The following is a 23,735-nucleotide window of genomic DNA, read 5'->3' as shown; positions in this document are numbered from 1 at the left end:
GTCACGGCCTTGCAGTTACAGTCCCGGACCAAGTCCTTTAGGCCCTGTAAGAAATCGTCCATTGATTCCTCAGGTCGCTGCCTGCGTGTAGCCAGCAGATGTCTGGCGTACACTTCGTTTACTGGCCTCTGGTATTGGGCCTTCAGGATAGTGATGGCCTCCGTGTAAGAGGTGGCGTCCCGGATGAACGAATAAATCCGATGATTAACGCGAGTAGTCAGTAGACTCAGTTTATCTACCTCGCTAGCGGATGAGGCCCTCGCGAAGAGTTCGAAGCATTTGAGCCAGTGTCCAAATTGATTTGATGCTTCAGCAGAATGTGGATCCAAGTCCAGATGCTCTGGTTTTAGGAGTCGATCCATCCTAGTATTCTTTAGTGATTAAAATTGATGTGCCTTCAATAACCACAAAACTAGAAGTTATACTTTAACAAGTTGGCTTTTAATCACTAAGATCAGAGCTAACATCTCAACACACTGACTGGCTCGCAGGAATGAGTCATACAGATCCTGGGATCTTTATGTCAGAGAAGTCTGGGGCGGAGCCAAGAGCCAAGACCTGGAACATTCCAGGTTAGTCAGGAAAGAGGAAGTGAAACTATACACCGTGTGGGGGAGGGTAATATACATGAGTGCAAAACGAATACAGGCAAGACAAACACATTTCATTACAGGGAGAATTAAATGTTTTATTTATTAGATTTAACCCTATTAAGGCATAGAACTGCATTGGTCCTTACATATGAATTCACAGACCTGGGCCCAAATGAGATGGTCTGTGTTGACTCTTGCACCAAGAATCGTGCAGAGCAGGAGACATACTTAAAACTTTCCTCTTTGAAATTGATTTGAAATTGGTTAGGTAGGATTCATTTACTTTGCAATTCTAGCCTATTCTCCTACAGAGATGTCACTCACACTACTTCTTGTAATGGGGTCTGAGAGATGGGTTTTCCATTTCAATAGGTTTTAATGTATTTCATTATTAAACGGTAATAGATTATTCACTCCTACTGGATATTAAATCACGAATAGGAAATTATTTGGCATTTGGTGCTTTTTGTGATGTGAATTATGACCATTAGCAGGGCTAGTCTTCCACAGTGGACTGAACATAAGACAATTTGTACTACTGTAACGTTGCATGTTGGATTTGTATGAAACGGTTCAAGGTGAAATCCCAGGAATGTTAAACTGAAGCCATGTCTGTCCCCTCAGGTGGCAGTGAAAGATCCGTTGGCATTATTCAAAGAAGCACCAAGAGAGTTCTGTTGGTGTCCTGGCCAATATTTATCCCTCTTCCAACATCAAAACAGATTATCTGGTCATTCACCATGTTGGTGTACTGCGTACAGTTCTGGTCGCCATATTATAAAATTGATATAGAGGCACTGGAGAGGGTGCAGAGAAGATTTACAAGAATGATACCAGAAATGCGAGGGTATACATATCAGGAAAGGATGAACAGGCTGGGTCTCTTTTCTCTTGAAAAAAGGCTGAGGGGTGACCTAATAGAGGTCTTTAAAATTATGAAAGGGTTTGATAGAGTGGATACAGGGAGAATGTTTCCACTTGTGGGGAAGAGCATAACTAGAGGCCATCAATATAAGATAGTCACCAAGAAATCCAATAGGGAATTCAGAAGAAACTTCTTTACCCAGAGAGTGGTGAGAATGTGGAACTCGGTACCACAGGGAGTGGTTGAAGCAAATAGTAAAGATGCATTTAAGGGGAGGCTAGACAAGCACGTGAGGGAAAAGGGAATAGAGGGTTATGCTGATAGATTTAGATGAGGAAATAAAGGAGGAAGCTCGTGTGGAGCATAAACAGCGTCATGGACTGATTGGGCTGAATGGCCTGTTGCTGTGCCGTATATCCTATGTAATGATTGTGGGACTTTGCTGTGTGCAAATTGGCTGTCGCGTTTCCCTACATTGCAACAGTGACTCCAGTTGAAAAGTAATTCATTGGCTGTGAATCACCTCCAGATGCCCTGAGGATGTTAAAGGTGCCATACAAATGCTAGTTCTTTCTGCATTTATTAGATCCTCCACACAAATTTGAGCTGCATCAAAGACAAGGTGGTTGGGATGGGAAAGAAGACAAAATCAAACCGAGGCCTAGAGGCTACGCTCACACTTCTTCTGCAATAGGATTCAGAGCAGCATCAGTGCTTCCTGGGAATTGGCCACCTGTCCGGTGGACTAAAGATGGGAGGCCCAAGAAAGAGGAAGGAGAGAAATTCAGCAAGAGGAACTTGCATTTGTATAGTGCATTATCACATATCTGAAACATCTCAAAGCACTTCACATATGAGAAATTTCTTAGAGGTGTTGTGTAGGCAAACACAGCAGCTATTTCATATATAGTTAGGTTATATTTTTGGTGTTACTGGTTGAGGAAGGATTATGTCTAGGGCACCAAGAGAATCTCTTGATCTTTTTCTAATGGTCATGGGATCTTTAACCTACCTGAAACACAGCATAGAGGCAGATAGAGCCTTGGTTTAAGATCTCATTGGACAACACAGCACTCCCTCACTACTGCCTGGAATGTCAGCTCAGCTTATGTGCTCACTATTATGTCCGTGTGTAATTGAGACACGGACTGCAGGAGTAGGTTACATAGATACATAGATACATAGAAGATAGGAGCAGGAGTAGGCCATTCGGCCCTTCGTGCCTGCTCCGCCATTCGATGAGATCATGGCTGATCCTTTAATTCAGTATCCCGTCCCCGCCTTCTCTCCGTAACCCTTAACCCCTTTTGCCCGTAGAAATATATCTAATTCCCTCTTAAATATATTTAATGAGCTGGCGTACACTGCCCTCTGTGGCAATGAGTTCCACAGGTTCACCACTCTCTGAGTGAAGAAATTCCCCCTCATCTCTGTCCTAAATGGTTTAGCCCTTATCCTTAAATTATGTCCTCTAGTTCTGTTCTCACCCGCCAAGGGAAACATTCCTTCTGCATCCAGTCTGTCTAGACCTGTCAGAATTTTATACACTTCTATGAGGTCCCCTCTCAATCTTCTAAACTCCAGTGTGTACATCCCTAAACTACATAGTCTCTCCTCATAGGTCATTCCCGCCATTCCTGGTATCAGCCTGGTGAATCGCCGCTGCACCCCCTCCATGGCAAGAACATCCTTCCTCAGATGAGGCGACCAAAACTGTACACAGTACTCGAGGTGTGGTCTCACCAGTGCCCTGTACAGCTGCAGCAAGGTATCCCTGTTCCTGTATTCTAACCCTTTTGCTATGAAGGCCAGCATACCGTTTGCCTTCTTGACCGCCTGTTGCACCTGCATGCTCGCCTTCAGCGACTGGTGTACAAGAACACCCAGGTCTCTCTGTACTTCCCCCTCTCCCAATCTATTGCCATTAAAATAATAATTTGCCCTCCCGTTCCTGCACCCAAGGTGGATAACTTCGCACTTGTCCACATTATAGTGCATCTGCCATTTATCCGCCCAATCGCCCAGTCTGTCCAAATCGCTCTGGAGCTTCCTGGTCTCTTCCTCTGAGCCCACCCCCCCTCCTAGTTTAGTGTCGTCTGCAAATTTGGAAATGCTGCATCCGACTCCCTGATCCAGGTCATTAATGTAAATTGTGAACAGCTGGGGGCCCAGGACAGATCCCTGTGGTACCCCACTTGTTACTGCCTGCCATTCAGAAAATGAGCCGTTTATTCCAACTCTCTGTTTTCTATCTGACAGCCAGTTCCCTATCCACGCCAAAACTTTCCCCTTTATCCCATGAGCCTCAATTTTCCATGCTAATCTTTTATGTGGGACCTTATCGAAGGCCTTTTGGAAGTCCAGGTACACCACATCTACTGGCTCTCCCCCATCTATTCTACCAGTTACTCCCTCAAAAAATTCCAATAGATTAGTCAAGCACGATTTACCCTTTGTAAATCCATGTTGACTCTGTCCTATCCTGTCCCCATTTGCTAAGTGCTCCGCTATTTCATCCTTAATGATGGACTCCAGCATTTTGCCCACAACTGATGTAAGGCTTACAGGTCTGTAATTACCTGCTTTTTCCCTACCCCCCTTTTTGAATAGTGGGGTAACGTTAGCTACCCTCCAATCCATCGGCACTGTTCCCGAGTCTAATGAATTCTGAAAAATCATCCTTAGTGCATCCGCTATCTCTAGGGCCACCTCCTTCAGTACCCTAGGATGCATGTTATCAGGCCCTGGGGATTTGTCCACCTTCAATCCCTTTAGCTTCCTTAACACCATATCCTTAGAGATATTGATTTGCGTCAGTTCCTCCTTTGCCAATGTCCCTATTTTTCCCGATATCCCAGGGAGGTTTTTTGTGTCTTCCTTCGTAAAGACTGACCCAAAGTATGCATTTAGTTGATCTGCCATTTCCTTATTTCCCATTACAACAGGTGTTTACTGAGTGGAGACAAAACTGGAACTACTATGCAAAGTTACTACACAGGCTTATATACAGGGGTGGTCACTACTGGTACTGCAGTATACAGGGGCTACAGAATATAGTTCCTTCTGCAAAGTACATACACTACAATTCCTCCCGTTTTAGCTAAACAGTACATAACATTCGATTAATAACTAAATAACATATTTAAAATTACAGTCGCTATACATTAGCTGAAGTTAAGCAATTATAAGTTCAGTCTTTGAGGAGGCTTCCTGATTCTGTCTGGATAACGCCTCTTTGGGGTATCAGGTTCTTCTGGCAAAGTTGATTTGGGATCAACGTCGTTGTTTGGTTCGTCTGCTTCCAATATCACCGATTCTGAGGTAGATGCAATTGGTACTTCGGTTTCATCACCAGGTGTATCGGATCGTGATGTGGAATTGACGTTTTCCAGTGACTCTAGAATCTGGTCAGCATGGCGTCTTACAATGCTCTCTCCAACGTCCACGGTATACATTAGAGGTCCTTGCCGTGTGCAGATCGTTCCTGGCTGCCATTTTCTCTGTGCGGTAGTCCCGGGCCAAAACTGGTTGACCTATCTTAAAACTCCTGGTCGGCCTTTCATTCATATTCTGAAACTGCCTGTTCTCCACATCTCTTAGATTTGGCTTAACCAAATCCAAGCGGCATCGTAGTCTTCGATTGAAGAACATCATGGCTGGAGTTTGGTTGGTAACCGCATGTGTCGCATTCCGGTAGGCAAACAAGAAATTATCCACCTTGTGTTGTAGGGGTATGTCTTCATTACACGTTGCCTTGATAGCCTTCTTGAATGTTTGAACGAACCTCTCGGCCAATCCATTGGTGGCTGGATGATATGGGGCGGATGTGTAATGCTTAACACCATTGTTCTTTAAGAACCTCCGGAACTCTTCAGACACAAACTGTGGTCCATTGTCGGAGCAAATCTGTTCAGGCAGCCCATTTCTGGCGAATATGGTTCGTAAGACTGTGATAGTTTTTTCTGTGGTGGTTGAGGACATTTTTATTACCTCTGGCCACTTTGAATGTGCATCCACCGCAATTAAAAACATCGAGTCCATAAACGGACCAGCAAAATCAATGTGCACCCTTTGCCATGGAGATGAGGGCCACTCCCATGGATGTAGAGGGGCTTGTGGTGGGGCGTTTTGGACCTTCTGGCATCCTGTACAGCTCTTGGTCATCTCTTCGATTTCTCTATCGATTCCCGGCCACCACACAAACGCTCTGGCTAAGTTCTTCATTTTTACCCCTCCCAGATGACCCTCATGAAGCTCATTGAGCACTCTATCCTTCAATTTGGGTGGAATTACTACTCTGGATGCACACATCAAGGTTCCTCTGCACACTGACAGCTGTTCCCTTCTCGGCGAGAATGCTGGCAACAGTGGTTCGCCATGTGCTGGCCATCCCTTCACCGTTAAATCATAGACCCTGGAGAGTGTCGTCGGGTCATTTTGCGTTTCCTTTTCTATGTTTGCATTCGTCACAGGTAGACATTCGACTATGGTCGAGTGGAATATCTCCACAGGATCCACTGCAGGTGCTTCTTTCACCCTCGGTAACGGTAGGCGCGACAATCCATCAGCATTCCCATGCTGTTTAGTTCCTTTGTACTCGATGTCATACTGGTGTGCCCCTAGGAAAAGGGACCACCTCTGTAGCCGTTGTGCTGTCATTATCGGGACGCCCTTCTGAGGGTTGAAAATGGAGACAAGAGGTTGATGATCAGTTAGTGAAGTAAATTTCTGACCATGCAGGTAGTGATTGAAATTCTTCACCCCCCACACCAGGCTGAGGGCCTCTCTGTCAATCTGGGCGTAGTTACGCTCGGCTGAAGTTAACGAGCGTGACGCAAAAGCTATCGGCCTCTCTGAGCCATCAAGGAATTTATGTGACAGTACCGCTCCAATGCCGTAGGGAGACGCATCACACGCCAGTCTTATCGGTAGTGATGGGTTGTAGTGAGCCAATACTTCTCTTGAACTGATTAGGTCTTTACTCTTCTGAAAGGCCCGCTTACATTCATCGCTCCATTTCCATGCTACTCCAGTTTGTAGTAGGGCGTTCAGTGGGTGCAGAATTGTGGACAAATTCGGCAAAAACTTATGGTAGTAATTCACCAATCCGAGGAATGACCTCAGTTGCGACACATTTTCAGGTGCTGGAGCCTTAACTACCGCTTCAATTTTGTCAGGGGACTTATGTAACCCCTCTTCATCAATCACGTGGCCACAATACGATATCTGTTTCTTAAAAAACTCGCACTTGGGGCGATTACTCGTAGCCAATGTTCTCTTAGTCTAGTGAGCACCTGCTCTAGGTTGGCAAGGTATTCACTGTCATCTTCACCTGTCACTAGGATGTCGTCCAAGTAACACTGAGTCCTCGGAATCCCTTGCAGGACTTGTTCCATCGCTCTTTGCCATATCGCCGGAGCTGATGCTACTCCGAATACCAGTCGATTATACTGGTAAAGACCTTTGTGAGTGTTTATCGTGAGATACTTCCTAGAGGATTCTTCAACCTCCATCTGCAAATAGGCTTGTGCTAGGTCAATTTTTGTAAAACGCTTCCCTCCAGATAGTGAGGCGAAAATATCTTCTATCCTCGGGAGAGGATACTGTACTGTGTGAAGGACTGGGTTCACCGTCACCTTTGAAGTCCCCACAGATGCGAACCTTCCTTGGTTCCTCAGACTTATTGTTTAACGTTTTCTTCATGACAGGAACGATGGGTGTTGCCCACTCGCTCCAGTCCACCTTAGATAACACGCCTGCATTCTCCAGCTCTGCCTCGACGGCTGGGCGAATTGCATACGGTACCGGTCTTGCTTTGAAAAACTTGGGAATTGCATTCTCTTCTATTTTTATCGAGGCGGTTACGCCTTTAAGAGTTCCCAGTCCTTGTTGAAATACCTCTTTGGCGTTAGCTAAGATTTTTGACAATCGTCCAGGTGTGACGTCATCATCCTTTTTACCAGCCACAGTCAGTGCCTGAATGGAGTGCCAGCCTAAATTTATCTTTCTGATCCATTCACGTCCCAATAACGGTGGTCCACCATCTTGCAATATGTACAGATACAATTTCTGTATTTCCTTGCCGTTGTTTTCGACAGGCACCCTTATTTTCCCTCTGGGGTATACTTTCTGCCCCATATACGTCTTCAAGACAATGGATGTCTCTTTCAAGGGTATGTGTGAGAATAGCCGCTCGTAGTCTCGTCAATTCATGACGGTTAGGGCTGATCCTGTATCCAATTCCATTTTGACTTGAGACCCTGCTATCGTGAGGGTGACCCAAATGGTTCGGTGATCCTCTTTTGCGATTACGTTGTGAAGTTTGAGACAGCTTAGTCTCTTGTTCCCGGATTCAATATCGCTCTTCTGGTCTTCGGAACTACTGTCCGTCATCTTTTGCACTTTCCTGTACTGTTCCTTAGTAGCCTTTTTGTTGTCGTTGGTCTTCTTCCCTGACCTGCAAACTCGTGCAATGTGTCCCATCTTTCCGCATTGCCTGCATATTTTGTCCTTGGACCAGCAGTCCTTCTGGTCATGGGTTGTTCTGCCGCAGCGATAACATTTTTCAAATTCCCGTGTCATTTCATGGGTGCCGTATTCCTGTGGCTTTTGCTGTATTTCCGCAGCTCCCCTTGCTGCTGCTTCGTACGATACTGCCACGCTGAAAGCCTTATCTAGCGTCGGCTCTTTCTCCGAGAGTAACCTCTTCTGGGTTCCTTCACTCGGGAGTCCACAGACAAATTTGTCCCGTAGGGTATCTGCCAGTCCTGCTCCGAACTGGCAGTGCTTTGATAGCTTGCGTAAGGTAATCAGCATTGCTCTCATCTTTATGCTGATTTCTCTTGTGGAATTTAAATCTTTCTGCGATCAGCAGCGGTGTAGGATTTAGGTGTTCCTGTAGGATATCAACAATTTCGTTAAAACTTTTCGCCATCGGTTTGGCTGGAGTAATCAGGTTCCGCAATAGGCCGTACGTTCTTGCGCCCATTAAGTTTAGTAGTACCGATGCCTTTTTCTCATCGGCTACTTCATTTGCCTCGCAATATACTTCGACTCTTTCCACATACGTGGTCCAGTCTTCTATCGCATTATCAAAGGCAGTGATATTGCCAGTCTTCGGCATCTTGGAAATCTAAGATGGCGCCTCCCGCGCTTTGCCTTCTTCCCCAATTGAACAAAATGGCGCCTCCCACGCTTTGCCGCCTTCCCCGCTGGATTAAGATGGCGCCTCCCGCGCTTTCTGTCTTCTCCGCTGCTGCTAGCGCTGTTGCTGGCGTTTTTATACCTTGATGGCGACGCCCTATGGTCTTCGCGCACTTTCCCCCCCCCCCCCCCCCGCGCTGCTGCTAACGCCGCTCTCCGCGGTCCCCGTGGCAAACTGCAGCTCCTCGCGGCTTTCTGCGCTTCTAATTTCTTTTATTTTCCCGTCGTCAGAGCAAACCCTACGGGACACTTTCCTCCCTCTTCTCGGGTCTGTACGCTGCCCGGCTTCGTAGCACCGGCCGCGCCCTGTGTGTTCAACCCTCTCTCTCTCTCCTCTTCCCGACAACGCTGCTCGGCCCCGTTGAAAAGCCACCCGATCGAGCTCTAGCCCGCCGCAGCCCAGGAAGGATCAGTGTACTACCTGCCACCAGCCCGATTAGCTGGGACACCATAGACAGGATAACCAAGCCCCGCTCTCGACAGCCTCTCCTGCAAATCTTCAACTCCGATGAATCAGAGGCGGATGCCCATGGTCGACACCCGTTTCTTCTGTTTGTTTTATTTTTTTCTTTCTTCCTTCTGGCCTCGACCTCCAACTTTGCTTCACGGATGGATCCCCATGAGGTGGTGCAGAACTGTAGGTAAGTTCAGATCTGCTCGTCGCCAGTATTATGTCCGTGTGTAATTGAGACACGGACTGCAGGAGTAGGTTACAACAGGTGTTTACTGAGTGGAGACAAAACTGGAACTACTATACAAAGTTGCTACACAGGCTTATATACAGGGGTGGTCACTACTGGTACTGCAGTATACAGGGGCTGCAGAATATCGTTCCTTCTGCAAAGTACATACACTACACTCACATACTGGAATGAGACTTAAACCTACAATGTCTGACTCAAAGGAAAGTGCTATCACTGAGCCAAGCTGATTTTTATGTTTTTAGTAAGGGTATCAAGGGATGTGGAACCAAAGCGGGCAAATGGAGTTGAGGTATAGATCAGCCATGATCTAATTGAATAGCCTACTCCTGTTCCTATGATCACTTATAAGAACCTAAAAGGAATAGATGGATTATGATTAATATTGCTGTTAAACGCTCAGAATGAGCTGAATGACAGAAAAATTGAAGTTAAAATTTTGTTGTGTAATTCGTCTGAGTTTACACATGTAAATCCTCAAGTATCATCCATCCTTTTATCATCACTGCACTCAACACTGCCTGCACCTCCCTGTGGCATGTTTTACAAAAAACATTTACTAAGACCATGAAAAAGCTATCACTTAAGATATGAATATTGGTTTAAATTGCAGTATAATGTTAGTCATTTTGTCATTCAGAAACCTTTCACTGTGCTGCTAACTACCATATGCAGGCACACGGAAAAAAATTAGTACTCAAAAGGCTTAAACTGTCACAAGACATTAGAGGTTATTTGTGCAGTTAATGACTCCAGTAGTGAAATGAATTGAAACCCCCTCATACACTTTGACTGCTATTGACCGCAAACTGCAAAGTGATAGATACATGTTGCTCTGGGACAATTTTTTTTTTCTTCCTCTGACTTTTTTCTAATCATTTTTACCCAGTCTCCCTTTGTGTTTATTATCGCCGACCCTTATTCGACGCTCTTTGTGTAGGGTTTCAGCTTGCCACACAACCTCGGAGTCAAGGTTATGGTGATAAATTCTACAGTATTGTCACTTCTATTCTGAGGAAATTGGTTTGGTGCTTTCACATTGAAGGCAGATAATTTGCTGCAGTCTTTCAAATGGATTAGAAATGGATTTGAAGTTAGAGTTCATGCCTCCCATTACACTGCGCAAAGAGAAGTGTCTTAAGGCAGTGTACACACTCCAGCCTTCATTATGTGCACTTAATACCTTTCCTTTTTGTCCCTTAATGAAATTTCCCACAGAAACATGTCTTGCTAACTAAAGCCTTTCGATTGCACAACTCGTTTTCATGGAAAAGAAATGACAGGACACACCATGTCGTGACCGGGAGGACTCTCCGAATCTGTGCCCTTCCTATTATATCGTTAGTTTTAAACTCCTTTTTTATATAATAAAGTTTGTTTAGAAATTTCATTCCCTGAGTTAGGGCAACAATTTAGTGGATTAGTTTGACACTGGTTTGAATAAAAAGTGATGCTCAGCTTCAGAATGCCTGCCCCTATTCTTGTGACCTTGTCGAAATGGTCTGGAGCACAATTAGCTTAAAGATACAGAGCTAACTGCAGATGTCCCAGTGCTCACAACAGACTCATTCAGCATAGGCGACATTTGTCTCAATATCAAATATTTTTCGGATTCAGAATGTTGCGTAGATGTAAGCAGACTATTCGTGAACTGGAGGACACACAGGTTTAAAGTTAACAAGCTTCAAATGAGATGAGAGATCAGAGAAAAAAAACGTTATTTCCCCTGCACAATGGTGGATATTTGGAACAGACTCCCAGCAGAAGCAGTTGAGGTTGAGATGATTAACTCTTTCTCAAAGCAGCTGGATAAGTAACTATTTAGGAATGGAATTCACTGTTAGAGATAAGTATTTGAGATGATTAAATACTCCACTGGACATGTTGGGAAGAGGAATAGAGGACATGATTCTAAAGGTGTGAACCAGGAGATGGTTGGGATAGGAGGGTTTTGTCTAGCACACAGTAGACCAGAATTGAATTGTGAAGATGTGTGGATTGAAGAATACTCTGGAGCGTGCTTCATTACCTTTGTCGATCAGAGAGTATTTACCTAGAACTTTACATATGGTGTTTTTTAATTTATTATCTGTGCATTCCAAGTTAGTTTGATTTTGTCTAGTTTATGATGAAGATATTAGGACTGTGGGAATGTATTGGAATTTTTTACAGCATACCGAATGTATAAAATAACATTTTGATGATTAGAACATTTTGGGTTTAATAAGGATTTAATCAGAAAAACAATTTTTGGCAAAGCAAATACACAATTACTTTAATAAATGCTTAAGCTATAATTGTCTTCATAAATATTGGATGTGAATCATTCGCAGTACCCTCAACACATTCCTCATGGAATTTTGTTCATCTGTCTGTACGTGACTCATATATTCAGTGTGCCCCCTGACAATGCTGCCTATCAATATGATGAGAAGATGAAGAGCACCAAACAGTTGAAAACGCCTGTGTGCATCACCAACACTTCAGCATGCCAACACTGGCAGTCCTAAGTACCTCTTCAGCCAGATAAACGACCAATTTGACTTGTATCCATCACAAGTCAAAAGATTTTGCATCGTGCATGAGCATACTTTTCCAAAAAGAGTCTAGCACTTTTCCACATACTTGGACAGTCAAAACTAATGTGGTTGTTAGCCATTTCATGGGATTCTTCTATTTTTGCTGGCTTCTTGGAAGCTGAAGATGGCAGTTGCGTTTTCTGGAGCAGGAATTCTGGCTGGTACCACCATGAGAATGAGATACTTTCACCAGTGGCTCTTTCATTCCTTGAATCCCTGCATTTAAAGAATCCTGTATGTTTGCTTAGCACGATATGGATTGGAGATAATACCTCCTGTAGAAACCAGCAAGTTGTCAGTTTCATGCTTCTCTTCGCCATTCATGAAATTGCGGACATGATCCACTTTCTGCCCAGGTGCAGCTTCTATAGTCAGGAAAGTTATGAGGTAGCACCATATGTCAACTACAACAATCAAGACAATCATAAGAATTGTAGCACTGCCCACCGATGTCTAACATGGCAGTCAGAAGGAACATAACCACCCATATAATAATTTACATGTAACCATCTGAATCCCTCAGTTAGATTGCTGCCTTGCAGTTACTTCCAGTTATCTATTATCATCTTATATCAATTAGTTGGATTAGATTAAGGCACATGTAAAGTTAAGGCACATGGAATTGGGGGCAAGGCATTGACTTGGATAGAGAACTGGTTGGCAGATAGAAAGCAAAGAGTTGGAATAAACGGGTCTTTTTCCGAGTGGCAGGCAGTGACTAGTGGGGTAACGCAGGGATCGGTCCTTGGACCCCAGCTATTCACTATATATATTAATGATCTAGACAAGGGAACTAGATGTAATATCTCCAAATTTTCAGACAACACAAAGCTGGGTGGGCGTGTGCGCTGTGAGGAGGATGCCAAGAAACTACAGGATGATTTGGACAGGTTGGGTGATTGGGCAGAAGCATGTCAGATGCAATATAACGTGGATAAATGTGAGGTTATCCACTTTGGTGTCAAAAACAGGAAGGCAGATTATTATCTGAATGGCAATAGATTGGGAGAAGGGGAAGTGCAACGAGACCTGGGTGTCCTTATGCACCAATCGCTGAAGGTAAGCACGCAGGTGCAGCAGGCGGTTAAGAAGGCAAATGGTATGTTGGCCTTCGTAGCGAGAGGGTTTGAGTACAGGAACAAGGATGTCTTGCTGCAGTTGTACAGGGCCTTGGTGAGACCACACCTTGAGTATTGTGTGCAGTTTTGGTCGCCTTATCTGAGGAAGGATATCCTTGCCATGGGAAGGAGTTCAGCGAAGATTCACCAGGCTGATACCTGGGATGGCAGGAATGACGTATGAGAAGAGATTGGGTCGATTGGGCTTGTACTCGCTGGAGTTTAGAAGAATGAGAGGGGATCTCATTGAAACTTATAAAATTCTGGCAGGACTGGACAGACTAGATGCAGGGAGGATGTTCCCGATGGTCGAGGAATCCAGAACCAGGGGTCACAGTCTAAGGATAAGGGGTAGGCCTTTTAGGACAGAAATGAGGAGGAATTTCTTCACCCAGAGAGTGGTGAACCTGTGGAATTCTCTACCACAGAAGGTAGTAGAGGCCAATTCATTAAATATATTCAAGAAGGAGTTGGATATATTTCTTAAGGCTAAAGGGATCAAGGGGTATGGGGAGAAAGCAGGGACCGGGTACTGAACTTGGATGATCAGCCATGATCGCATTGAATGGCTGAGCAGGCTCGAGGGGCCGAATGCCCTACTCCTGCTCCTATCTTCTATGTTTCTATTACATTCTGTAATTCACTGAGGTGTCTATCTATTACTTTGGATATTAAATAATTGTATATCCAAAGCCATCTGAACCTCCTCTCAACTAAATTCCATCTTGTAACCAGCTCCAGCTATCCACTATTTCATATATGAACCAGCAGAACCCCTTTATTAGCTGACTTGTAATAGCTTCTAATTATCCATTATGCTTTCTTGTATGAGCAGCAACTTTAAACATCCGTTAATATATAATACAGGAAGTGAAGAACCTCATACATTAGTTGCACTAATGCTTGAATAATATATTCTGTTCCATCTCAGTTCCACTATCCTGTTCAGACCAGTCGATAATTCTTCTTGGGATGGCACTTCCACCCGACTAGGAACCTCTGTAGAATCTCCTCGACTTGCCCCATCAATCTGTCATATGCTGGAATTGGATCCTCAGCTTCTCCATCCCATGATACTGCTATCATCTTGTAGAATTCCAAAGTGACTTCATTTTGGGTCAAGCTGCGTCAGTCTTCTGCTTCTGCATTGAAGAATTCCCTCTAAATTACCTGTATTCATAATTGAATTGATCCAATATAATATCTCTGGAAGTTGTCCGACAAGACGTTTTACTGACTTGCTTTTTCATGTTTCCTGCTGTCGGTTGATATTTCTAACTTGCCCAGTATATCCGCTTGTATTTTTTGGAGCTGTATCTTCATATAATAAATGCATGATAGTTTGTTAAATGTACTTGTTTGAGAGGATACCGGAGCTAAATGGGTTAAATTGTGAGGACAGGTTGCATAGACTCAGCTTGTACTCCCTTGTGTATAGAAGATTATGGGGTGATCTAATTGGGGTGTTTAAGATGATTAAAGGATTTGATAGTGTAGATAGAGAGAAACTATTCCTTCTAATGGGGTAGTTCAGAACAGGGGACATATCCTTAAAATTAAAGTTAGGCTATTGACGAGTGATGTCAGGAATGACATCTTCACACAAAAAGCAGTGGAAATCTGGAACTTTTTCTCTTTTTTCCCCCTCCCTCCCAAAAAAAAGCTGTTGAAGCTAAGTCAATTGAAAATTTCAAATCTGAGATCGATAGATTTTTGTTGGGTAAGGGTATTAAAGGATGTGGAATCCAGTCAGTAAATGGAGTTAAGATACAGATCAGTCATGATCTAATTGAATGGTGGAACAGGTCCAAGGGGCTGAAATGGTCTACTCCTGCTCGTATATTTATTGAAGTGTAGTCACTTGTAGGCAATTGTGGCAGCCAATTTTCACTCGTCAAGGTCCCACAAAGAGCAGTGAGATAAATGACCAGATAATCTTATTTAGCAATGTTGTTTGAGGGATAACTATTTGTTAGGACACCAGGGAAAACTCTCCTGTTCATCTTTGAATAGTGCCATGGGATCTTTTACATCCACCTCTTAGAGCTGATGGGGTTTTTGTCTCATCTGAAAGGCGCATATTTATGCATAGATGGGGGCTTTTCACTTGGACCAATAAATCTACATTAACTTTCTTTGCCAATTTTCTTCCCTGCTTCCTCTCCTGGAGTGGCCGACTTATGTTGGATGTCCATGGGTGCTGGCAGCCCTCCAGTATCTTGCCAGTTGTGGGGAGACTAGGAGAAATGGAGAGGGGATCAATAGAATGGGGGTTTCATTCAGTGGGGGGGGCAGGGTGATGATTCTTTATAAATGGTATCAGCATACAGCAGTTGTGGTGACTGAGATGGTAGTCTGTAGTGTGAATCAGGTGTTTCCTGTTTCTTCCTCCACTTACGGTGCATTTTTCCTAAAGATACTTTGCAGCTGTATGAAGGCAGGTTGTGATTCACTTCTTACTATACACTGTCATTTTCTTTTCCACGTCCTGCAATAGCGATAAAACCTTGAGCTGGTTTTTGGATTAAATAGATAAAAAGAAACTCTGCTAGAGGCACAGATCAATGGAGCACAAATTTGAGACTGATAGAGGTAATTTTAACTGGAACTGGCTTTTCACCAGCATCCCATCCCATTCTTGTTTTGTTGAGGTTTTCTCCTTTCTTTCCTCACAGGTCACTGCTCCTGAGTCGAGCGAGACTGAGCAGCAATTATAGGTTCTTTCAGCAGAGATGGAAAATGAAAGGCATGCGCTGCATCGGGGGAGTGCTGTACCGTGTATCTGCCAACAAGCTTTCTAAAAGCTGTGCCATTCCCATCAAAAGTGGAGTCACAAGTGCAAGGAGCGCCATGAAATCAGGTAAAGCAACCAACTATCCTGAAATGATCAAGAAAAGAGCACACCTCCACTGCAATCCCAAACCCTGATAGAATTATAAATAATTTTAAATCCCTATACTGATTTAATCTACTGATTTTAAAATCGTGAACTTCAATACTTTGATCAGGGAATCTTGAGGTTGTAAGGGGATCTGACCAGGAGAGTGAGCTGAATACGCACTGTTCCATGCCTGTAATTATGCAATTGCCTCTAAAGGTATTGTTTATATAAGCTGCTGATCTCCTGTGGTATTGTTTACGGTGAGTTTAGGAAATGGCACAAGTTCATGAGCTGGCACAGTCACAATGGGCCGAATGGCCACCTTCTTTGCTGTATCATTCTACCTGGTGGGAGACTGTGAAGTAAATGGATGGTATTGAAGTGTTTGCTTTTTAACTGCTGAGAAATTGGAAACAACCAGAAAAGCGTTAACGGATTTTTTTTTGTTCCATGGCCAGATTTAAAATGGTACACACGTTATGCAGCAGACTTCTAACATGTTAAACGTTAAAGTAAATGTATGTGAAGCAGGTGACCTCATCACATTGTAATTAGAGCTATGTTTCTTTTGAAAATCTGTCTGAAGAAATATTTATATAGTTCTTGGGTACTCTCCCTAGTCTTCTCTTCATCATAAAATCACAGGTATGGAACAGGCCATTTGCAACCCACCTTCGCCTCCTCAAACGTTTTTTCCTTTATAATAACCCTTGCAGCCTGCCTGACTCTGGGCCATTGATCAAACTATTCCCATTTTATTTTCTGCCCTCCAGCAGAAGGCAGCTAAGAAATGCTGTTAGGATATGTGGCTGATTATCCAAGCTTCCACAGAGCAAGTGAGAAGGCCCTTTATAAAAGAGCTATTGGTCCCATGCTTGCTTTTTCTCTTCACTGCCCCTACAGTGACGTTTGAAATTTGTGAAGAATCGCAGGCACGCACCCATCTGTGATGCAGTAGGTTGTAGCATCACTGAAAGCAGCCCCTTGAGCAAGACACGGGTTGGGATTATGCCCCTGAACAAGCATCGATCTGATTCCCCACCTCTTAAGAGTCATTAGAATTTGCATTGCCTCGAGCTGAACTAGACTCACAGAGGAATACTATGCACTATTAAATTCATCTCTTTTCTTTTCCCTCATTAACTAATTAACGTTACATTTAGTTCTTCACCCACTTAATTTAACATATGGTATGTTGTGCAGACTCGTGCAACGTGGTTTACATCTTACTTTGTTGCTCATGAATTATCAGCTCAGCTCACTCGATTAAATCATTTCTCATGGGTCCTTGTGTTGTATCCTCCATCTCTCTGCTTGTTCAGTCTCCTGAGGGAGGTGGAAGAGCTGCAAGTAAAACTGTGGTTATTTCCCTCAGAAAATTAAATACATTGGAGAAAAGAGTTTGCTAATAGAAATTGTGCACAGTCCATTGGCTAGAATGGCCTTTCCCTGTTCCAAGCCTGTGATTTTGTGTTAAGGTGAAGGAAAGTGCGAGAGGATTTTTTGCTCTTAATGTCTTTTGGGGATATGTACATAAACATTTTCACTGATACTTTAAAAATTAGAATTTGTTTCTGCTGGGGCTGTTTTCTTTGGAACAGAGGAGGCTGAGTGGAGACCTAATTGAGATGTATAAAATTATGAGGGGCCTAGATAGAGTGGATAGGAAGGACCTATTTCCCTTAGCAGAAAGGTCAATAACCAGGGAGCATAGATTTAAAGTAATTGGTCGGAGGTTTAGAGGAGATTTGAGGAGACATTTTTTTCACTCGGGGTGGTGGGGTCTGGAACTCACTGCCTGAAAGGGTGGTAGAGGCAGAGAACCTCATCATTTAAAAAAGTACTTGGATATGCACTTGAAGTGTCGTAACCTACAAGGCTACGGACCAAGTGCTGGAAAGTGGGATTAGGGTGGATAGCTCTTTGTCGGCCGGCACGGACAAGATGGGCCGAATGGCCGCCTCCTGTGCTGTAAATTTCTATGATACAGTGACCTGCCATGTTCTGTTTCCTTACTGCTGGTTGCTTCATGAAGTCACTAATGAGGAGGTCATCCTTGAGTGCTTCAATTGAGCAAAAGGGGCACCATGACTTTAAACTGGTCTAGGAACCTATCTGGAGTGACCTATTACAGGCAGGTCATCATACTGGCTGCTTTCCGTCTGTTACCAATTTTGGGGCTGCCTTAGATATTCTCTTGCGTTCAGTTTCGTAAGACGGTCCCATAAACGGACCCCACATCCCCTACGATCAGGAGTTTACCTTTACTACCCATTATCTAGTGTAACCCGCGGGCCGTAACAGTAAAACCCCTCATTGTGTGCGTTGGATACTGGAACCATGTATGTGCGTCCATGGGTATTTCCCCTATCTTGCGGAAGGTGGACTGATAAACACTCTTGTGAGACAAGGCCAATTGTAAACCTGCATGTTGGTTTTTATTTTACATATAAAATATGATCAAATAGAATATAGCTTTCAATGAAGTTCAATCTCATTCAATTCAGTTTAAAAATCTCAAAATAAAAAAAGCTGATATTGGTAAGAGTGACCATGAAGCTGCTGTTTTGTCATTAAAAACCCAATTTGTTCACTAATACCCATTAGGGAAGCAAACCTGCCAACTTTCAGGCCTATATGTGACTCCACGTCCACACAAAAGCAGTTGACTTAGCAAGTCACTCGGTTGTACAGGGCAACTTGGGATGGACGATAAATCCAGGCCTTGCCAGCAACGCCCACATCCCAAGAATTATTTTTTTATATCCCTTAAACTAATCAGCCCAAACCTTAGGAAAGGAGTTATCTTCCTCTATCTCTGCTTCCAGTCCCTGCTTCTGCAGACTATTTTAATCTTTTTAGTATGAGAAGCCAAATACAGTACCTCTGACCCTCCCTCAGCTCTGTCGGGGATTGCTAAGAGGATGCCATGGAAGCCACCTCTCTCTGGTAGTGAAGATCAGTATTTCTGTAGAAATTTTGATTGTATGTTTTAAATGAGAAAGACATGTTCATGAGGGAGGGTGGGGTAACAAACGCAGGTGAAATAACACATGAAGGATTTTTGAGCAAACCCCTCGCTACCCCACCTCACCACACATGGCTTGACATTCAGAAGAGACCTTTTTTGCCATCTTTGCTTCCAAAGACAGGCTGTCATTAAGTTGTACCATCTGCTGCAGAAAGGTTAACCAATCATGTCGCTTTCATGCTTTCTACATCCTTCCAAGCCACCCCAGAGGACATTTGCCACATCAGGCTGTCTACAGTGCACACATGTATGAAGCAAATGACGACACTATGTTTGCAAGGAGCAACACTTTCATCATTTTTCCTATGGAGCGAGGCATCAGGGAGCACAGCTTTCACCAGCTGGCATGTTTCCCTTGAGTGAAAGGGGTCACAGTTGACATCCATGGATGCATCAGGGCTCCTCAAATCAACCTCATGTTTTACATGAATTTGCTTCTAAGATTGAGACCTGTCGTTATCTCCCCTTCCTCTCCCGTACTAACCCTGAGCTGCCCCCAATTTCCCACTTTCCCTGCCACCAATTCTGTAGTGTATGTACCTTTAAGAGGAACTATGTTTTTGAAGCCCCTGTATACTGTAGTACCAGTAGTGACCACTCGGGGTATATAAGCCTGTGTACCGTCTTGTGTAGTTAGTTCACCTCCAGACTTTGTTCAGTAAACACTTGTTAAATCAACTCCTGCATTCCGTGTCTCCATTAACACACGGATCTAACAGTGGCGACGAGTTAGAAATGAACTTACCTGCAATTCGGCAGCACCTCAAGGGGATCGATTCCTCAGACGAAGGTCGAAGCCAGAAGCAAGAAAAAAAAAACTGTGGTTTCACCAGCTAAACGGGCTGGTGGCAGGTAGTGCACTGATCCTTCCTGGGCTGCGGCGGGCTAGAGCTCGATCGGGTAGCTCTGCAACGGGGCCGGGCAGCGAGTTGGGAAGCAGAAGCAAAGAGAGAGGGTGGAGCACTCGGCGCGGCCAGTGCTGCAAAGCAGGTCGGCGTTCGGACCGAGCAGAGGGAGGGGAAAGTCCCAGAGGGTCCGCTCCACGACGGGAACGGTTCTCCAAGTAACGGAGAAACTATTGAAGAGATATATATTTAAAAAAAAATAGAAATACCGCGAAAAGCTGCAGGTCGCAACGGGAACCGCGGAGAACAGCGTTGGCGGCAGCGGCGGGGAGGCGCCATCTTAACTCGGCGGGGAAGAAAGAAAAGCGCGGGAGGCGCCATTTTGATCCATCGGGGACGGAGGAAAAGCGCGGGAAGCGCCATTTTAGATTTTCAAGATGCCGAAGACTGGCAATATTACTGCTTTCGATAGTGATATAGAAGATTGGACCACATATGTGGAAAGAGTGGAGGTATATTGTAAGGCGAATGAAGTAGCGGATGATAAAAAGGCATCGGTACTTCTAAATCTGATGGGCGCAAGGACATACGGGCTGTTACGAAACTTGATCACTCCAGCCAAACCGATGGACAAGAATTTTAAGGAGATTGTTGATACCTTACAGGAGCACGTAAACCCAACACCGCTGCTGATAGCGGAACAATTCAAATTCTTCAGGACGGATCAGCACAAGAATGAAAGTAACGCTGATTACCTCACCGAATTACGAAAGCTGTCAAAGCACTGCCAATTCGGGGCAGGACTGGCAGATTCTCTACGAGACAAATTTGTCTGCGGTCTCCTAAGCGAAGGAACACAGAAAAGACTACTTTCTGAGAAAGATTTGACACTGGACAAGGCTTTCAGTGTGGCTCATACGAAGCAGCAGCAAGAGGAGCTGCAGAGATACAGCAAAAGCCACAGGACTTCGGCACCCATGAAATGACACGGGGTTTCGAGAGATGTTATCGCTGCAGCAGATCCACCCATGACCAGAAGGACTGCTGGTTCAAGGACAAAGCATGCAGGCAATGCGGAAAGATGGGACACATTGCATGTGTATGCAGATCTGGAAAGAAATCCGCTGACAGTAAAAAGGTCAATACGGAAAAGTACAGAAAGGTACAAATGATGACGGACGGTAGCTCCGAAGACCAGAAGAGCGATAGCGACTCCGGAAACAAGAGACTAAGCTGTCTCAAATTACATAATGTAATTGCCAAAGAAGATTACCAGACCATTTGGGTTACCCTCACGATAGCGGGGTCCCCAGTCAAAATGGAGCTAGATACAGGATCAGCTCTGACCGTCATAAGTAGACGGGATTACGAGCGGCTATTTCCGCATATACCTTTGAAAGACACATCCATTATCTTGAAGACATATACGGGGCAGAAAGTATACCCCAGAGGGAAAATAAGGGTGCCTGTTGTATACCAACGGCAAGGAAATACCGAAGTTGTATTTATACGTTCTGCAAGATGGTGGTCCACCGTTGTTGGGACGTGAATGGATCAGGAAGATACGTTTAGACTGGCACTCCATTCAGGCACTGACGGTGACCAGTAAGAAAAAAAATGATGATGACGTCATACCTGGACGATTAAAAGAAATCTTGGCTAACGCCAAAGAAGTGTTTCAACAGGAACTAGGAACCCTGAAAGGCGCCACCGCCTCAATAAAAGTGGAAGATGCGGCAATTCCCAAGTTTTTTAAGGCAAGGCCGGTGCCATACGCAATTCGTCCAGCCGTCGAGGCAGAGCTGGAGAATTTGGAAAAAGCACGCGTGTTATCCAAGGTAGATTGGAGCGAGTGGGCAACACCCATCGTCCCGGTCATGAAGAAAACATTGAATAATGATAAATCTGAACAACAGAGAAAAATTTGCATCTGTGGGGACTTCAAGGTGAATGTAAACCCGGTTCTTCACACGGTACAGTATCCTCTTCCGAGGATAGAAGATATTTTCGCCTCACTATCCAGAGGGAAACGTTTCACCAAAATTGATTTAGCACAGGCATATCTACAGATGGAGGTTGAGGAGGCCTCTAAAAAGTATCTCACGATAAACACACACAAAGGCCTGTACCAGTACAATCGACTGGTTTTCGGAGTGGCATCAGCTCCGGCTATCTGGCAAAGAGCTATGGAGCAAGTCCTGCAAGGGATTCCGGGGGACTCAATGCTACCGAGACGACATCCTTGTAACAGGAGAAAACGACAACGAGCACCTTGCCAACTTGGAGCAGGTGCTCACGAGGCTGAGAGAACAGGGCCTGCGAGCAAATCACCCCAAGTGCGAATTTTTCCAGAGACAAATATTATATTGTGGCCATGTCATTAACGAAGAAGGGTTGCATAAGTCACCTGAAAAAATTGAAGCGGTCGTAAGGCCCCAGCGCCTGAAAATGTCTCACAATTAAGGTCGTTCCTGGGATTAATAAATTACTACCATAAATTTTTACCAAACTTGTCGACGGTTCTGCACCCTCTTAACGCACTGCTACAAACGGGAGTAGTTTGGAAATGGAGCGAAGACTGTAAACGTGCCTTCCATAAATGCAAAGGCTTGATCACGTCCAGGGAAGTGTTGGCTCATTACAACCCATCACTGCCAATCAGACTGGCATGCGATGCATCCCCTTACGGCGTGGGAGCGGTATTATCGCATAGATTCCCTGATGGCTCGGAGTGGCCGATAGCTTTTGCGTCACGCTCATTGTACTCAGCTGAGCGTAACTATGCCCAGATCGACAGGGAGGCACTCAGCCTGGTGTGGGGGGTGAAGAAATTCAACCATTACCTACACGGACAAAAATTTACCTTGTTGACTGACCATCAACCCCTCATCTCTATATTCAACCCTAAAAAGGGCGTTCCCATTATGACAGCGCAAAGGCTACAGAGGTGGTCCCTTTTTCTAAGGGCACACCAATATGACATAGAATACAAAGGAACAAAACAGCATGGGAATGCTGACGGGTTATCGCGCCTACCGTTGCCAACGGTAGAAGAGGCGCCTACAGTGGACCCAGTGGAGATGTTCCACTCGACCATAGTGGAATGTCTACCGGTGACAAATTCTACCATTGAAAAGGAAACGAGAAATGACCCGACTCTCTCACGAGTCTACGATTTAACGGTGAAGGGATGGCCAGCACATGGCGAACCACTGTTGCCAGCATTCTCGCAAAGAAGAGAACCGCTGTCAGTGTGCCGAGGAACCTTGATGTGTGGATCCAGAGTGGTGATTCCACCCAAACTCCAGGATAAAGTGCTAAAGGAGCTTCACGAGGGGCATCTGGGTGGAGTGAAAATGAAGAACCTAGCCAGAGCGTTTGTATGGTGGCCAGGTATCGATGGAGACATCGAAGAAATGACCAAGAGCTGTCTAGGATGCCAGAAGGTCCAAAACGCCCCACCACAAGCCCCTCTACATCCATGGGAGTGGCCCTCATCTCCATGGCAAAGGGTACATATCGACTTTGCTGGTCCATTTATGGACTCAATGTTCTTAATCGCGGTTGAAGCACACTCCAAGTGGCCGGAGGTAATAAAGATGTCCTCCACCACCACGGAAAAAACCATCACAGTATTAAGGACCATATTCGCCAGGAATGGGCTGCCTGAACAGATCTGTTCTGATAATGGACCGCAATTTGTATCCGAAGAATTCAGGAAGTTCTTAAAAAACAATGGGGTTAAGCACTACACGTCCGCCCCATACCATCCCGCCACCAATGGATTAGCTGAAAGGTTTGTCCAGACCTTCAAGAAGGCCATAAAGGCCATGGGTAATGAAGACATAAATCTACAACATAAGGTAGATAACTTCTTGTTTGCGTACAGGAATGCAACACGTGGTTACAAACCAAACCC

The 23,735-nt window shown here is 44.6% G+C and overlaps 1 protein-coding gene and 1 long non-coding RNA gene across 4 annotated transcripts in view; one reads left to right on the top strand and one right to left on the bottom strand.

Moving 5' to 3' along the window:
- Window positions 1-23,735, top strand: part of zc3h3 (zinc finger CCCH-type containing 3) — a 311,770-nt gene that overhangs the window by 147,356 nt on the left and 140,679 nt on the right. For all 3 annotated transcript variants that reach the window (XM_085992499.1, XM_085992500.1, XM_085992501.1), the window contains exon 5: window positions 15,735-15,919. In XM_085992499.1, the coding sequence (XP_085848625.1) occupies window positions 15,735-15,919 (185 nt within the window). The remainder of the gene's footprint in view (window positions 1-15,734; window positions 15,920-23,735) is intronic.
- Window positions 1-23,735, bottom strand: part of LOC147114655 (uncharacterized) — a 53,386-nt gene that overhangs the window by 27,729 nt on the left and 1,922 nt on the right. Inside the window, exon 2 of the long non-coding RNA XR_015078973.1 lies at window positions 17,171-17,284. This is a non-coding gene — a long non-coding RNA (uncharacterized LOC147114655). The remainder of the gene's footprint in view (window positions 1-17,170; window positions 17,285-23,735) is intronic.

This window comes from Somniosus microcephalus, chromosome 7 (genome assembly GCF_052327205.1).
Source record: "Somniosus microcephalus isolate GS21.2 chromosome 7, FLI_Smic_1.0, whole genome shotgun sequence".
In the NCBI taxonomy this organism is placed as follows: Eukaryota; Metazoa; Chordata; class Chondrichthyes; order Squaliformes; family Somniosidae; genus Somniosus; species Somniosus microcephalus.
The sequence above is the reverse complement of the archived record's forward strand: the minus strand, read 5'-3'. Positions and strand labels throughout refer to the sequence as shown.